General features: G+C 47.2%; 2 protein-coding genes across 3 annotated transcripts; one reads left to right on the top strand and one right to left on the bottom strand.

Moving 5' to 3' along the window:
- The first annotated feature begins 11 nt into the window (after positions 1-11).
- Positions 12-3613, top strand: LOC100120997 (Bardet-Biedl syndrome 2 protein homolog). The gene is made up of 10 exons (XM_001604535.3): positions 12-444; positions 521-640; positions 713-901; positions 1042-1233; positions 1305-1527; positions 1601-1812; positions 2003-2278; positions 2333-2645; positions 2816-3070; positions 3440-3613. Exons 1-10 carry the CDS (start codon positions 220-222, stop codon positions 3532-3534), a joined length of 2100 nt encoding a protein of 699 aa, XP_001604585.1. The 5' UTR covers positions 12-219; the 3' UTR covers positions 3535-3613.
- LOC100120973 (ras-related and estrogen-regulated growth inhibitor) lies at positions 3340-6906 on the bottom strand. 2 transcript variants are annotated; one of them, XM_016984534.3, is made up of 3 exons: positions 6761-6906; positions 5417-5901; positions 3340-4132 (listed from the first exon to the last, which is right to left on the bottom strand). In XM_016984534.3, exons 1-3 carry the CDS (start codon positions 6891-6893, stop codon positions 3884-3886), a joined length of 867 nt encoding a protein of 288 aa, XP_016840023.1. In that variant the 5' UTR covers positions 6894-6906; the 3' UTR covers positions 3340-3883. The 2 variants fall into 2 exon arrangements, with proteins under 2 accessions (XP_016840023.1, XP_031783186.1); XM_031927326.1 differs by having other exon boundaries at positions 5417-5892; positions 6761-6904.
- Between the last annotated feature and the right edge of the window lie 10269 nt (positions 6907-17175).

Below are 17175 nucleotides of genomic sequence, written 5' to 3'. Positions count from 1 at the left end.
CGCTCCATGTAATTTATAAATAAAGCCAAGCCAAGCGACAAAGTGCAGCAGCGGCAACTTTGTTAAAAACAAAGTTTTCCAAATCGATGCGAGCGCGTCGCGCCATGTGCGAGTGCGTGTAATAGCTCTAGACACTCGCGAGCAATCAATAAAAAGACCACCTGCCGCCTTCGCTACCGGCGGCCAAACACTGCGAGCATATCATACAGGGACGCGAAAATGGCGACGTTCTCGTTGAACCTGCAGCGTCGTGTCGAGGCCGGGTTGACGGGCTGCGGGAAATTCGACGGGTCTCACGCCTGTCTGGCTGCGGCGACGTCTGCAGGGAACGTCCTGGTGCACAGCCCCCATCGAGATGCCGTTGCTTCGAAGAACTTTGAGCTCAATTCCGAGGCGAGACTCTCGTGGAGCGGTGAACTCGCCGAGCTGCAGATCGGTAGACAGGTTTGTCGTTTGAGAATTAAACTGTGTATTTTTTATACGAGAAGATAGTATTTCAATTTGATTTCGGATCGATAAGGTAACGGCGCTGCACACCGGCCGTTTGGGCGAGGACGAGAGGGACATACTTCTCGTCGGCACTTCCACCCACATACTCGCCTACCAGGTCGAGGACAACGCCGATTTGTTCTACAAGGAGGTAAGCCATACCGATTTTGTTGTGCCTTAAAGAGAAAGCGAATCATTGAAAGTCTGAAAATCCGCATCGCAGCTACCGGACGGCGCCTACTGCATCACGGTGGGCAAACTCGGCTGGCTGCAGCAGCAGGTGGCGATCGTCGGGGGCAACTGCTCCATCACGGTCCTCGACTTTCAGGGCGAGGAGATCTTCTGGACAGTCGCGAGGGAGAAGGTCACTGCGCTCGCTGTTTTCGACTTTAACGGCGACGGCGATAACGAGGTGACTGTCCTTTTTTATCTGTTTTTCGAATTTTCCTACCGTGTCGTGATTATCGCCTAGGAGAGATAGTGCACTCGAGCGACCGTTTGAGAGATTGATGGGGTTGTTTTGAACTGGTACGTCTATTAATAAAAATGTAGCTGCTGTCGGGAACCGCGGATTTCGGGATCAAGGTGCAGAAGGAAGACGCGGTGCTGTGGGAAACGGCGGAGAACGCGCCGATCGTCGTTCTGCACGCGCTTCCGGAACGACGATTCGCCTACGCGACTCGCCTCGACGGAAATGGAACAGTTGGTGTTTACGACTCCGGACACATACTCTGGCGCATCAAGGTATACACAGTATACAGATTTAATAGGAGAAGAAAATCCACAAGGTACGAGCGCGTGAAAAATCGTTTCAGTCCAAGCACAAAGTGGTATCGCTGCGAGCTTTCGATCTGAACGGCGACGGAGCGATGGAGCTGGTGACCGGCTGGAGCAGCGGTAAAGTCGACGCGAGGCTTTGCTCGAACGGCCAGGTCATCTTCAAGGTGCTCATGAGTGCACCGATCGCCGGCCTCGTCGAGGCGGATTACCGAAGGACCGGCAGATCCGACCTCGTTATCGTTACCGTCACCGGCGAAGGTTCGCGTGTGTGTGTGTGTTATGGGATTTGGGATAAAAGCTTCTTCTTCAAAATGTGCCGTTCTTTGCATAGTCAGGGGATACGCCGCTGGATCGGTAATAGAATCTCCGGAGCCGGGTGACGTCTATCGCGAGTTGATGGCCAAGAAACAAGCTCTGCAGATGGAACTCCGTCAGCGCAGCGTCTCCGAGTCGAACTACTACGTCGGATCGAAGCTGGCCATCAGCATAGCCTCGGCTAGAGGCGCGGTGAGACTGGGCTTGGCGTCGGGGCCGGGATTGCTCGTAAGTAAAAGTTATTCGTTCATGCATAGTTTGGCATAGTTTATCACGCACCTCATCGCTCACTTTTATTAAACTGTATAACCGGATTGTAATACAGCAGCTACTAAAAGTTATCCTCGTCCCGCAAAATAATAAGCCAAGCTCGCTCGCATGCATCATCGCTCTTATTCTCTCTCTCTCTCTCCGTTAGATATATTACGCGATGGTGTTCGCCGAGGGAATATTCGAGGGCGAAAGTTTGGTAGTGCACCCGGCCAAGCCCCAAGGCGAGCTCGAGATCGCGCTGCGCTTTCCGAAGAACGGGCCGATCGATGTCCACGTTAAGACCTGCGTCGGTGCTCCTGCCTCGGATCTGCTCATGGTGCTCGAGCTGACGCATCAGCTGGCTCAGTTTTGCATGTACGAGGCGATACCCCGACCCCGGGAGCCGCCCGAGAGCCTCAAGGATTGCGGGGTCGTTATGGAGGTACGTGTGTACTATATTCGTGGATCAAACAAAATTTATCTTTTTAAACTATAGATAGCAGAACGAGCCCAGCGAGTAGCCCTCTGGCTGAATCAGAGCCTGATCCTCTCGGTGGAGATCCAAGTGGTGGAGATCGGCCCGGAAGCCGGTAGTCTGGAAATCTGGCTTCGCTGTTTGCGTGACCAGAAGGTCCACTGTCTCGAGGTCGACGCCTCCGGCAAGCTGACTCTGCGCACCGAGGACCCGAGCTTCGCCGGCGACGTCGTCCAGTCTCTCACTGCCTATCTGGGCCTCCGGGAACTCAGTTCCGAGGCCAAGTTTCCCGTGGAGGAACAGCGGATGCTCGACGCTCTCGAGAGGTTCAAAGGTTCGCTCGAGAGTATTTATCTCGTTTTATATATATATATATGATAAGCTTCAATGGCGCCGAAGACAAACATCCTCTCTGAGAAAGCCCCGAAATTTCCGCAATTTTGCTGGGCGTAAATATGAATATATATATATATATATATATATATTTTTTTAATCGATAAAAAGGTTACAAGGAGGTGGAGGCGCGACTCCAGGCGGAAACAGCGGGCAGCTCGAGCTTGGTGAAGAATCTGGTGATAAGGCTGGAGGACGCTCGGATTCTCGAGAACGTCGAGGGCATGAGGAAGCGACTCGGCCAGCTGAAGGCCGTCAACGGCGATCTCATCAGGGACCACGAGATCAGGTCCAAGAGTTTCAACGAACTCGTCGCCGCGCTCAAGGAGCTCAACGTCGGCGTTCAGAACGTCTCCCGTCTGAGAGGTACTTTTAATCGTTACACGAAAATTCGTTCTGTTTGAGACTACATAATAATAGAGCTCTCGGAAACGTAACGTGCGTAAATCAATTAACGTTAACGCGTCACACACAAAGAGAAGCCTCGCGCGCATATTCTATCCTTTTATCCTTTCTTATCTCATTACGCCTATAATAACATTAGCGCGTATTATTACGTGGCGAATTATTATCGGTGACGCTGTATACGCGACGACTAATCTGAGAGCCTCGCGGCGAATAAAATATCTTAAGAATTTAAACAAAGCCAGATAGTGGAGCTATAATTAAGCGCATAAAATATCATAACAAACATAAATATAACGATGGGACATTGTAAAATATATTTCGTTTCAGTCGGCAAAGCGGCGAGCAATGCCATCCAGCGCTGCAGAGAGGCCATCAAGGAGGAGAACGGAAAAGCACTCGTTGCGGCAATGCGACACGGCTGAAGATAATACGAGCGGCAGAGCTGTGCGCGCTCGTAATTTAATTGTAAATAATTATACAAAACACGCTGTTTTTAACCAAGCGCGCGTTTATATTCATTTCAATCTCCCGATGCGCAACTCGACCCTCGAGCATTTTAAAAAGTTTATTTCGAGTACAAGCGATTATGCATCGCGCATGTGTGCGTGTGTATCGGACAGAGCTGAGATTCGCGTCACAGAGAGCTGTATGTACGTGCGTGAAAGTATACGTAATAAAGTATATAAGCGTATAGCTGCTTCGAGTCGAGAGAGAGTGTGTGAGAGAGAGAGTGAGAGAGAGAGAGAGAGAGAGAGAGAGAGAGCAAAGACGTCAGTGGGGCGCGCCCCTGGCCGAGATGCTGAGTCGCCTCTTGGAGAGAGGCTGTAGTACGGTCTGGCGCCTCCTCGCGTCGATACTACCGTCGGTGGAGGCTCGTAGCCGGAAGCTACTCGATGAGTAAGCACCACCACCAGCAGCCAACTGATGCTGCTGCTGCTGCTGCTGCTGCTGCATCTCTTCTGAGCTCGACGCTGGCAACAGCAGCACGAGCCTCGCCACGCTCACGAAGACGGCCGTGACCTGCGGACACACGCGTTTGTGTGAATTTTATACTCGTTTATGTGTATGTACAACGAGTTATCGGCGATCACGTTCGGCGCGTTGCGTAACGCGTGATGAACGTACGAAAAGTCTAACCCCTCGCGAGAGATACTTATGTTATAACATGTACGAACTCTATATATATATATATATTATAATATTGTAACGCGCGTATACGATAGCTTATCCGCGATTTCTTTATTCTAATCTGGCCACTCGTATTTTCGCGTGACTTTTTCAGCCTTTTCCGCGCGCCCATTGCGAAAGCCTCCCCGCTTATATGCTCGCCGATATAATCCCGGTGCGATAAGGAGAGCTGCTCTACGGTGCTCTCTCTCTCTCTCTCTCTCTCTCTCTCTCTCTCTCTCTGACGTTGATTGACGTGGCCGCGCTCGAAAAAATCGTCTATCGCTCTTTCTCGCTCTCTCGTTTAGCATAGCTGTAAACAGATCCGATGAGTGTGAGTACAGTAGTTAATTTTGGAAGCAGTAGTCCGTAAAGAAAAAACGCGCTCTCGCGGGGGAAACCTTTCGACAAGGCGAAACGAGGAAGAACGAACGAGAAAGAGAGAGAGAGAAGAGCAAGATTAATCGAGAGTTTATATATGTATATATATATATATATATGTCTCGAGATGTAGATGAAGAAGAGCCGAGAGAGCGCGAGAGATATCGATTTTGTTTACGGGTCTCACGATCACGCGTGAACGCCATGACTGACTGTAATGAACGGAGGAGAGAGAGAGAGAGAGAGAGAGAGAGAGAGCTGACGCTCTCTGCTGAGGATGTAAACAACGGTTTTGAAAAAAAATCCGAGCCACGCTCGATCTTCTCGGATGTATTTTCTTACGTGTGACTGCACTCGCGTGTACATATACACTCTTTCTAAAAATACGTCCAGACTACTTACGCTGTATAGGTGTTGAAAAAAATCGTCGACGGCTATACCGATAGACTTATCGCATTAGAAGGGCAAAAAATTGATAAACCAGTCCCGAAGTAACAAACGCGACTATCTTCGCCACGCCATGAGAGCTCTTTTTTTTAATTAAAACGCTATATTCCGGTATAGCCAATTATGTATATATATATATATATATATATATATATATCGGCGATCGTACTTATCGCGTATTATATAAATAAATATACGATCGTAAAATTACATCGTTCTCCAAAGTCCGATTGCCGTTAACCCACATACGCTATCAGCTCGATATTTCGACTGGCCTCGATTGCAATTAGCTTACCCAATAATACACACCTGCTCGTACGACTCCCTCGCGGAAATCTCGTGGAAGCCGTGAGCCTCGATGTCCCTAGCTCTCTTACTGCCCTCGGTGGTGCTGACCATACGGTCCCCATCGGGTGGTCCGGCCAGATCGGTTTTATTCCCGACGAGCAGCACCACCGGCGCGGCCAACTTCTTGCTGGACTTCCTGGCCTGATTGAGCAGAAACCTGAGCCGCCAGGTCTCGTCGAAGCTCACGCGGTCCGTGACCGAGTAAACGAGCAGGACAGCGTCGGCCCAGCGCAGACGAGACTCGCTCGGCGCCTTTGCCGGATTACCCGGTGGATCCGCGATCTCCCAACTCGCCGCTGGCAGGATGCGCTGGTTGTGCGGCTGCGGGTACGGCTGGGAGTTATTGTAGGCGACGAGCGAGTCCTGGGAGCCGACCCGGTAGACGCGCTCGATGCTGCAGTCGTATTCGCCGATGAAGCGGCGACTCGCGAAGCGCACTGCTATTGCTACGGAATGATGTAGAGTAAACGTTGTATTTTTGTAGCACAGCGCGCGCTTTGTTCGACTTTGCCGGAACAATGAGCCGTTCGACTACTGATAAGTGGTACGAGCTAGACTATTATTTATGCGAGTGAGCTCGATGTTTACCTCTGCTGATGGTGTTACGTAATTTATTTATTATAGTTGTCGGCTGGCGCGAGAGTTTAATAATGCGTGCGAACTTCAATTCATGCGATTGCGCGCCCTGTTGAAAATAATTTTATGACGTTAAATGACGTCATTAGATGACGTCATTTGAAGCTACAGATTGGAACCTTTTATGACGTCATTATTTTCGTACTTATACTGCGCCAAAGAAATATTGTTTTTTTAATATTTTTTGTTTAGTAAAATAATTAAAAATTATTAATTTCTTGGACATTAGCCCCCATTTTCCGTACTACCATCCGGATGGTAGCACCTATACAGGCAACCATTTTATCAATTTTGAAGTATTTAAGAGTATAAGTATTTAGAAGTACAACCTGTTGAAAATAATGACGTCATAAAATGATGCCAGTATTTTCAAGAGGGCGACACACTTGTTAGAACTTTTTGCAGACGAGACTCTGTCGCTTATGCATGCTATAATTTGAAAACGCAATTTTCGTAAAATACGACTCGATCGCGCGCAACAGCCAATAGTTTACTTCACTCAATTAAAACTAATCGATTAATGAATCACTTTGCTTCGCTCATTATCTTCGATTAACTGAGTCACTAGAGAGGGACGATAATTGCCGTTCTATACTCTCACTAATTACGATAAATCAATCGCTCGCAACTCTATATACACAGATGTGAGACTCTGTCTGTCTCCCTCACCGGTTTTGCCGACGCCAGGCTGGCCCAGAAGGATGACCCTGATGAGGCGTCCCGTACTCTTCGCCGAATTCGACGAGTCTTTGATGCCGGCGCTGCCGCCGAAGCCGAACTGCCATCCACCGGTGCTCTGCATCTCTCGCTGGACTAAAAGCTGTCCCCGGGCTCGAACGACTCTTATATATAGCCGCGTGCGCTCATCGATTTATGCATAATTATTCGAGGATGAACGCCTGCTTCGCTGAGGACGAGCGGGTTAATGAGATTGTCAAGTGACGGTGGTGTTTTATTTATTTATTTTTTTTTTTGCGGTACGATTCGTTTTATGCTCTACGCGGTATGCTAATGATGAGTCTTCAGTGTAAGCGTGCGTGAAGCTCGCGATTCGATTGTCGTACTGTTGTTTGATCCAGAAAAGGATACTCCTCCAGCATCTTATGTTCAATCAATAGGATGTCTGAAAAAGTAAACGAAATCAACGCACGCTTCGATGCTTCGACCCTGTCTCCGTGAATTATTATCGCTCGAATACGTAGATCTCTTACTCCCTCCCCGCATTTTCGCATTATTATACGAGCTGCGCATATATCCAGCGAGGAAAGTTTTCCCGACTTATGCCATATACGCGGTCCTCGCCTCGGGGGCAGAGCTTAACTTCTCTCCGCTCTTCTCTAGCCCTCGCGAAACGCATTTTCCATATTATACCCACGGCTTCGCGGAAATTTCAGTCCATATAGGCTCGATCGTTTCTGACGAAAAGAGACTCGTTGATCGGATCCAGCGCTGAATTATTATTATTGGATGCTGCGTATATAACGTGTATACTGGGAAAATGTCCGGATGTACGCAATTCCGAGGAAAGTCCAGCGCTTAATTGAATACATCATCATCGGAGTGGTCTGCTCTCGTAAACTCGCTCTATTCTTAGAGCAGAGATGCGCCACTAACACGGCGATTAATTTTTTCGCCCGCAATCATATGCCGTGTGCGTATGACCCAGATCTCGATCCGAAAGCTCACACACGGCTCGCAATATCTCCCTTTCTTCAATATCTTCGTCTTCTTCCGACGCGTTTTGCGTACAGGCGCACATACGCATCTCGAGATTCCCCACCAGCACGGCATAATATGTATACTCGCGCGGATCAGTCGGACGATAATTGCGATCTAATTATAGCCGCGAGCGCTTGCAGCACCGAATCGGTTTTACATAAGGGGCCGCCGCTGCGCTTCGAACTTCGATTACGCTATATGTATACACGATGCGTGCGAATGTATATATAGCGGCGAGACGAAGAATTATAGTATGGCGAAATAGAAATTAATCGACTTTTCACCGCGCTTATTATCGGATTGTGTTTAGAGGTGCGAGTCGATATTTGCGCGCGTGAAAAGCCTCGAGAGAGATAGCTTGGATTATTTTGAAAACCGGCCGGAAAAGCGAGCTTTTTATGGCCGCATTGTTTATAACAGTCGTGAATAGCGCTGATGACGTTTTCGTCCGATGCAGCAGCCGAAAAGGCGGCGCGAGGAAGCGCAGCAGTAGTGCAAGCGTTTATCGGTCAGACGACGCTGTCGGCTGTCGAACCGTGAAAAAACATTTCTCTATATACAATAGCGTATACGATGACTGATACGCGCGTTCAAAAGTAAGTCGAGAGCGAGATTTATTCGCTTTGGTGAGGATTATTTTCATCTAATCTGTAGAGCGGGTGAAGAGGTTGCCAATAAAAAATCGATATACAGCGACGGAGAATCGCGACGATTACAGTTGATAAAATATATGCGCGCGAGAACGGGAGCAAAACACTCGCGTATAGATGTATGATTTTTTTCTTTCGAGTCGTTACACTCTCGAAATAAATACATCAATAACGCCCTCGCGATACTAATATAGCGGGTATAAAAATACAAGCCGAGAGAGATTGTAATGAATTACAATTTTCCTATCGCCTCTATATACTCGTTAAATTAAACTCGCGGCGCACGATCAATTTTCCCTACTTATATATACTACACACACACACAAACACACGCTGCACTTTATGAGAAAAGTCGCCTAATCTATTATCGCTCGCATTAATCCACTTCCGCATATGGCGCGTCGCTTCGCGCATCTGATCTCCGCGACGGACTTATAATTTATCGGCCTCGATTTTTCCGACTCGACTAGACGCGCTTATGCAATGTGCGCGACTCGGCTCGTGTGCACTTTTTCTCTCGATCTATATATACGTAGCATATCACAACACAGTCGTGTACAATGCAGGAGGCGTCTGCAGATGTGTCGATACACTATATCGCGCGCGGCGATACAGAGAGTTCAAAGGACGAGACTTTATTAGCAACAACGGTCTCTCTCTCTCTCTCTCTCTCTCTCTCTCGCGGATATTGTGTTCCGGGAATCGCGCGTCGACGCTCGAAAAAGTCCGTAATATAACGACTTTCGCCGAATCCACTATCGTCGGCGCTGCAGTATATCGCTTCAATATATGCATATAAGTAGTCGCGAGATTGCGAGTTGATTAAGCTCGTGAGCGACGCCGCGGAGCAATTAGAGAGGCAGACAATTGTGTATATAATATAACCGGGCGATAGTGGTTGGCATGCCGCGGTGACGGAAAGAATTCATAAGCGAGAGGGAGAGAGAGAGAGAGAGAGAGAGTGCATTTTCGCGCTCCAGAAATAATTTTTATCGCTATGACTCATTGAATTTCGCTGGAATCGTCGAGGAAAGTTCGCCCGATTACGGATTATCGCAGCGCAGGCAGAGTATGCATATACGCGACGCGAGAGTGCATTTATATATGCTTTATAATCGCTCTTTCTCTATATAGTTAATTGACTGAAGGTAATCTCGGCAAAGGTCGTTTTTTGCGCTTGGCCACTTTTTATGTGTGACGTGTCGTTTGTTCTCTTAATCTCCAGGTCTATTGAACTCGTTTTTCTATATCGAATCGCTCTGTGTTTTGTGTTAGCGCTAGGGATTGGTTTAACAACTGTACGCTCGACTTTTAATTTGACTATATATCGTCGCTATTTACAGTGAAACGTTCACACTCCTCATAGCCGTTTATGACTGCGGCTATTAGCAGACTGCTGACTTTACAAACAACGTGCACTTGCAATAAAGCTAAATCATCCGGTTTAACGGACAAACATCGCATTAATATTGGAAAAACAATTTCTCGCGAATGTATCTCCGTCGCGGACTTGCTTCTCTCCTCGAAACGTAAACACTTGCGATTATCTTCGCATTTAGACGCTACTTATACGCGTATTATTGAAATAAGAGGTCCCCATCGCTAAATCACCCGCATTATCTGTCAGCCGCGTGTATACGCGAATATAAATGTACTCGAGAGCTGCGCGAGTACTTATAATATCATAAACTCTACCTTGTAATCGCACTTGACATAAGCACGCCTCGTGTAATTAAACTAATTAGCGTAAAATTTGTAATCCGCGATTATTAAAAAACACTCGGCGATAAGCCCCCACTCGGCGGGAGGAGCCGAGAGTGCAAAGTCGGCGCTCCGCCGCGGGTTATGGAAGGGGTTAGAGAGATAAGCCGAGTCACTCTGCTCCGTATGACGAGTACGTTCGACAAACACTTTCGAACGAGGCTGATCGGTGTGTCGAAAAAATTGTTACTAATTGGCCGAGATTATGCCAGAGCGGCCGCGGGGAGTTTTTAAAAATTATTTTTTTACCCACGCTATCCGAGTTTCCTGTGCGATAACGCGGATTGTTTTCGACGAGAGCATGCGGTGTCTTTCGTACTTATTATAAGGGTGGAAAACCCCTGCTTTTTTTCTCGCCTCACTGTACACACACACGGCTGAACGCAAGGCGTTTTGTACAGCAAAACTAGAAGAATCCTCTATAAACTATCTGGTCTTTTAGGAGGCGATAAGATAGTGCGTTAGGGGCAAGAAAAAGCGCTCGAAAAGCGTTGATGGCAAGGGGCCTATTCATTTTGTTTTCGTAATACGCGAGCCGTCGCGACACATTGTTTATGCACGTGGCGGCGGCTTATGGTGATACGAAGAAGCGGCCCTGTGCGTATTATAATGAGGGAGAAGTCGCTGCGAATTAGATGCCAGATTATAAGGGTGAACGAGCGCACGCGCCTTCGAAAACTGGGTAAAGGTTCTTCCGAAGGGAAGGAAGGTCAGATGAAAAGCATATCGATTTTAATCTTAAAGTTCTTTTCGCGTTTAAAGCTCGCTAAAGTATATCAACGTATACGCGAGCGCGACACTTAGGGGTCAGTGGCAGAGAACCCGGCGGATCGCGATACATCCGCTTCTTGTTCACATAATCTCGTCGTGGATGGACGAGCGCACGTGCCATGCGAATAAATTATCGTCGCCTCGCGGAGAGAGAGAGAGAGAGAGAGAGAGAGAGAGAGAGAGAGAGAGAGAGAGAGAGACTATAATCTGTGTACGCGTCTTCTCCCCTGGCGCGAAATTCGCCGGCCGATTTTTATCTCTCTCGAAAGACATTTGTATACGCGTACGCTCACAGCGCACTATTTATTACCAGTTTTTTTTTCATCTTTCAATGTTTTACAATTCCTTCGATTTTTCGCCACTTTGTCAACGCCGATCAGTTTTTTCTCCGGGAATACACATGACAAAAAATTATTTTTCGTTGCAGCCCGCGTGTATCGTCGAGTCAATTATTCAAAGCCCCTAATCAGCTGCATAACAACTTAATCAAATCTCTATCAAACCGCGGCTTTAAGTAAATTTTCCGCCCGCCTATATGCGCCCCGATAAAAACTATCGCCAGATGCGCTTATTTTTCTCTCGTCTAGCCGCCGAAATATTGTCATCGATAAGCCCCTCGTCCCCCGGGAACCGCGTATACGGAGAAAACACTGCGATCGTCGGGGCAGCTCTGAAAAAAGCGCCGTCGGAGCCCTTATCGCGCTTAATTAAGTGAAATGTCTAATAATAGTCTGCGAGAGATGCGTTCTGCATAATAATAACAACAACAACAGCCGCGTCGAGATATAGTGCCGGAGAAAGTCATGTCCTCCGGCGAACTTCACACCGTAAAGAGTTGGAGTACACGCTGCAGGAGAGAGAGAGAGAGAGAGAGAGAGTCTATAGTGTGCAGGATAAACGGAGAAATAATAATTGCAATCGCAGCAGCGGCAGAAGCGACAACGGCGTCGGTCATCATCGTCAACGCGAATTCGATATCAGAAAGCGAGCGAGTCTGCGTCGGAGCAGTGCTGTTAACCGATAACAATAATTATATGGCGCAGCCAAGGTTAATCGGCGTAACAAATTGAGAAACGACCTTTGCGATCGTCAGTACGTAATCGCGCGAGCAGTTATACTGTTTATACGGGATGACTTTGTACGTTCGATTAGTACACGCACATCCGCGTCGAGCTGCGACTTGCGTTGCTTTTTCGGCACTTGTGCGAGTATAACACCCTCGGATATGGCGTCAATTAAGCGCTCGTGATTGTACAAATAATCTATAAATAACGACAACGATATCGTTTTTTTTTTTTCTTCAACTGCGGGCCTTCGTGTATATGGGCCCTGACCATTGATTACCGCATTTGTTTTCGTCGCTCGACATTTTTCAAGACGTACGATCTCGGTGGCGACATATCGGCTGCGTGCAAAAAGTGAGCTCGCAGTACACACACTCGCCGCGATTAAATTTTAATTAGACATCTCGGCGCGAAGCCCTCTATCAGGCAATTAAGGCACTCGCTTTTAAAACTGACCATCCATAGGTAAACGACCAGACAAGGACACTCCGAATACACGCTATATGCGCCACCCGCAGAAAAGAATCGGTTTTAGCTGAACTATATAAAACGCATTTTAATTATGACTCTCGCTGCGTTTCTCCCCGGCGGCGATTGTCGATTTTCTCCCTCGCGCGCACAATTAATGCTCAGGCTAATTTACCACTATCTTTTTAATTATACCTTTTAGATAGTGGTATATAATAAAACGTTTCATATATAAGATACAATTAATCATTGTTATTACATACTTTAGTATGTTACTACTGTGTTGTGTTCCTTCGCGCAAGGTTATTATATATAGCGTGTGCCGCGGCCGTCGCTCATTATAAATATAGAAGCAAAGCTCGCGCTCCCGATCGATCAATTAATCAATTGCGCTTCGTTTCTTTTTGTCCTTTGATTACCGCAGATGGTCAGCGCTCGTCTTTTCTCCATTCTATTCGCCTTTAAAGAAGAAGCTTAAGCGGTGCGGCTCGAAACAATACAACGATTAATAGGAAAATCCCTCGTCGTTCGCGTCGTGTGAGACGATAAGGGCTGCTGTTTATGTCCAGACGGAGGATACGATATTATATTCCTGGCGCAATCGGACCGTCGCGACGAGAATTTTTCTTTATTACGCATAAAATAACGATTCGTCATCGCCTAATCGAAAGATACTAATGTGCATTGTATAGTTAGATGATGCGAGGGACACGCATCGGCGCGTATGTGTTTACCTGCAATGAACCCGCAGAGTGTTGATCCGCAGATCAGCCGCAATAAGGTAAACAAATCTGTTGATGCTCTCGCCGAGGCACAATATCGACCGATAAGCAAATCAGCCGACAGATTCTACAGCAATTACCGATCGTGACGCTTCATATTTTCTTGTTATGAGCAGCTAGAGTGTACAGTATGAGAGAAAGAGATCGGTAGAAGTGAAAGCCGTAAACAGGTATTGTCTTTCCGAGGGTGGCCCTGTTTGCTTGCACTCGGAAATCTATATCTTGGTAATCTATCGAGGCGTTTCTATTTAACTATGCTTGCATGATAAGTGACGTCGAAGTTAGTCACTTTATCGTTCCTTTTGACGTTTGGACCACCCTATCAACCTTATCATTATCCCCTCTGAATTCTCCGAAAGGACCTCGCGCGCGCAAACTGTATATATATATATATATATCTATTCGAAAATACGCCGGCAGACTAAGAGAATGTACAAACTTCAACGCGACTGATAAACTCTGACTGCCGATTTTTCCCTACATGTGCATTATTATACGATCGCCGCCGGCTAATTGCCCAATCGGCGCGTTCACTCGTATTAACAAATAGCCTGCAGACATCCCAGACTGTACACTCTGCGCTAAGCGAATTACAAGAGAGCGCCGCCGCTTTCGATCTTATATCCTATTGTTCTATAAATAACGCCGCATCTAGGGGGAGATAAACCGCTAATAAACACGGAGAGGCATATGCGTGCAGCGCGTTCTGGGAAGGGGGTACGCAAAGTCTCATCATCGCGAAGGAATGAGCAGATGCTCGTCTGCAGGCCCGGCTTATCGTCGGGGCTATAAAATCGGCTCATTACTCGAGAGCGATCGCATCGAGGTACATCGGATACGCTTCGCAGAGCAGCTGTGGGCGACTCGCCCTCCAGTACAGCGTCGGCTCTTTATACCGCTGTTATAAAACGGAATTAGGATCGTGCGCGTATATCGGGGTTAAGTTCGCGATAGACACACAAACACACACGCAGAGACGCAGAAGAGATCGATCCGTCTAGGCCGATCTAGATCGCGTGTGTCTTCTCTCTCTCTCTCTCTCTCTCTCTCTCTCTCTCTCACTCTCTCTCGTGGCGAATCGGCAAAAATGCGGATGTTGGCTGCGGCTAGCTCTCGCTATAACGTACTAATTGCGAGCGATAGCCGAGAGAGAGGCTTCTTGGATTTTCGCGCGCGTTACGTATACATATATAGCGCGTCGGCCCGGCGCGAATCACGGCTTTCTTGGGAAGAATATCGCCCCGAGAGTGAGAGAGAGAGAGAGTTATAACGATAAAGCGCAAAGTGAAAGACAGCGCTCTTTATTCTCGCTATATAGGCGCGAGAGAGATAATTTCTTTCCGACTGCGCCGACTCTAAAAATACTTAACTGTATAGCGCGGCTTCGGAGCGTGTGAAGAACATAGTTGCAAATTGCCGAGAGAGAGAGAGAGAGAGAGAGAGAGAGAGAGAGAGAGAGACAGGAGGATGAAAAAATGTTTTGCCATGCGAGTGAGACAGTGTGTGTGTGTGTGTGTGTGCGTGTCTATGTGTACACAATCATAATATGCGTGCACGCTTGGTAAACAACAAGCAAAGTATAATTGGGCCAAACGCAGCTGATAAATTTTATATTATGCCTTGATATTATTATCGTTTAATTAGTTGCAGCCGCGCACTGCGCGGCTTTCTAGAAGAGGCGCGATCGTCGGAGGATCGGTAAGTGTACACACACACCTCGCAATCTTCGCACTTCGAACCTCCCATTTTTCGCGGAACATAACAGATTGCCGCATTGTATTCAAATTCGCGCAATAATAACAGCCGCTCGAAACTTACATAAGTCGCGCGTCTCGTTTCGAAAAGGTCTCTATTCCTCTCCCGCAGAATCGAGTAAATAAAGCTCGAGTTACGTGGCGTGCAAGTATTTTTCATCAGCTCTTTCTCCTCGGTGCTGCAGTGCGAGAGCCGCACGTTACACGCGTTACAGACAGCACTTCTCCGCGTATATACATATACTTTCGATTATTAACAATCAGCAGAAACAGCAGAGGCGGCGGCAACAATATTGTAACCCGAGTCTCTCTCTCTCTCTCTCTCTCTCTCCCGCAAGACGTTGGCCCTATTATCTTCGCTCGGGATAAATAAAAGCAAAACACAGCAACTCGCGACGTATAAAAGCGCATCGTTATGTGCGAGAGAGAGAGAGAGAAAGAGAGCAGCTATCAGCGCATTGTATAAGCTCTCTCGCACACGGCGATCACGAGTATATAGGGTTCATCGGATCCTCTGACATTGTCGCGATGACTCGACGATACGAGGGCGAATAGCGACGAGTGCACTTGCATACGTTTAACTCTGTCGAAAGTTGTATACTCCTTCGCAATATTTCTCCTCTTCATTATGTAAGGCACTTACGTATTCGCGCGTCTTCGTCACACAGAACGTGTATATGAATTGCAACGATCAGTCTCTAGAACGAGGACGACGAAAAGAGAGAATAAGTGATGTAGATCGGTATACGAGGTGCATGCGTCACTATAGCGGTAATAATGAGCAAAGATAAATTTACCAAACAGAGATCGTGTACACGCTAGTACATAGAGAGCAAGGAATTCGTAATGTCCAAAACAGATAAGGAAAGTATGCCAAAACCACGAAAACACGTGCTGCTGCTGAACAATCGTGATCGGTTGGTCGGATTAAGTGTTTACCAATCGTTGTTAAACTATAAACATTGCTGGTGCCAGTTCATTAAGAGATCGCTAATATCTCGCAGTGCGTATTTTATCTCGTTCATTAGTGTGGATTTTTGCATATACTTGACTGTATACGAAGAGTACTATAACAACGTAATCTCAACGTTTCGCTGATATGTACAAGGATAGTCGTTCTTATCGCTCGTTTCGCGCGCAGCAATTTGTTCTCTTCTATTGCTTTTCGCAACGCAGATCGGTTTCTTTCTCGACTTCCTCGTTCGTTGCGAGGCTCCGTGCGAAAAAAAAAAAGATTCCGACTGAATGAAAGTAAAATCAATACGATATACAAATAGTGTGTAGCAGTGGGATTCCCGGCTATGTTAATTGGCGAGGGCCGAGTGGCGTGTGCCCAAAAATAATTGCGTCGGCAAATTTTCTAGGTCAATTCAATACAGGCACTTATAGCAGAACGTAAGCAAGCAAGCAGCTTTCGAATTCATCGGCGACTCGAGGAATCAAAACATCGAGTTTATATATATTGCGATAGAGTAATAACTCGAAACCCTGAATTTCGATCGGCGCGAGAGAGCTACGTACGATGTGTGCGCCAGATTGATCAATCGTCTCTCTTTCTCTCTTGAGAAAATCGGCGAACAAATCGTCGCCGCTTCTTTCCTCGTTATTCCATTCTTACGCAACGCTCACGCGCGCAAAAAAATGTTCTCTTTGTTCCGTGCAGCCGCTGGAATTCCTGACAGATTAACCGGTATCGGCTTCTCTTTCCCGAGAGAGACGTACATGCAGCGTCGCGTGTGCCACGCACACACACACACACACAGGTGGCTCGCGACTTGCGCAAGTAAGAGCGCGACCTTGACATCGAGGAGATTTCGCTATGACGCAGGTGGGCCCAATCATCGTACGTACATACGCGCGGCTTTTTTTTTTCCCCGATAGTTGAACTTACATGCACTCGCTCGTGCGTATATGTGTGTACATATTTCCGCTCCGATCTGCGATGATGGCGATCAAAGTGCGAATATTGAGGTCTGTTTTTCGACCTAGAAACGTCGAGTTTTTCGCCGCGCGGGATATAGAAGCGCATAAACATATACGCATGCGTCGACGCGAGTGTATTGTTATAATATCCTATACTGCACACGCAGCTCTATACGCTGTATACAGTCCCGC

This window comes from Nasonia vitripennis, chromosome 3 (assembly GCF_009193385.2).
Source record: "Nasonia vitripennis strain AsymCx chromosome 3, Nvit_psr_1.1, whole genome shotgun sequence".
Classification (NCBI taxonomy): domain Eukaryota; kingdom Metazoa; phylum Arthropoda; class Insecta; order Hymenoptera; family Pteromalidae; genus Nasonia; species Nasonia vitripennis.
This window is presented reverse-complemented; position numbering and strand designations above follow the sequence as displayed.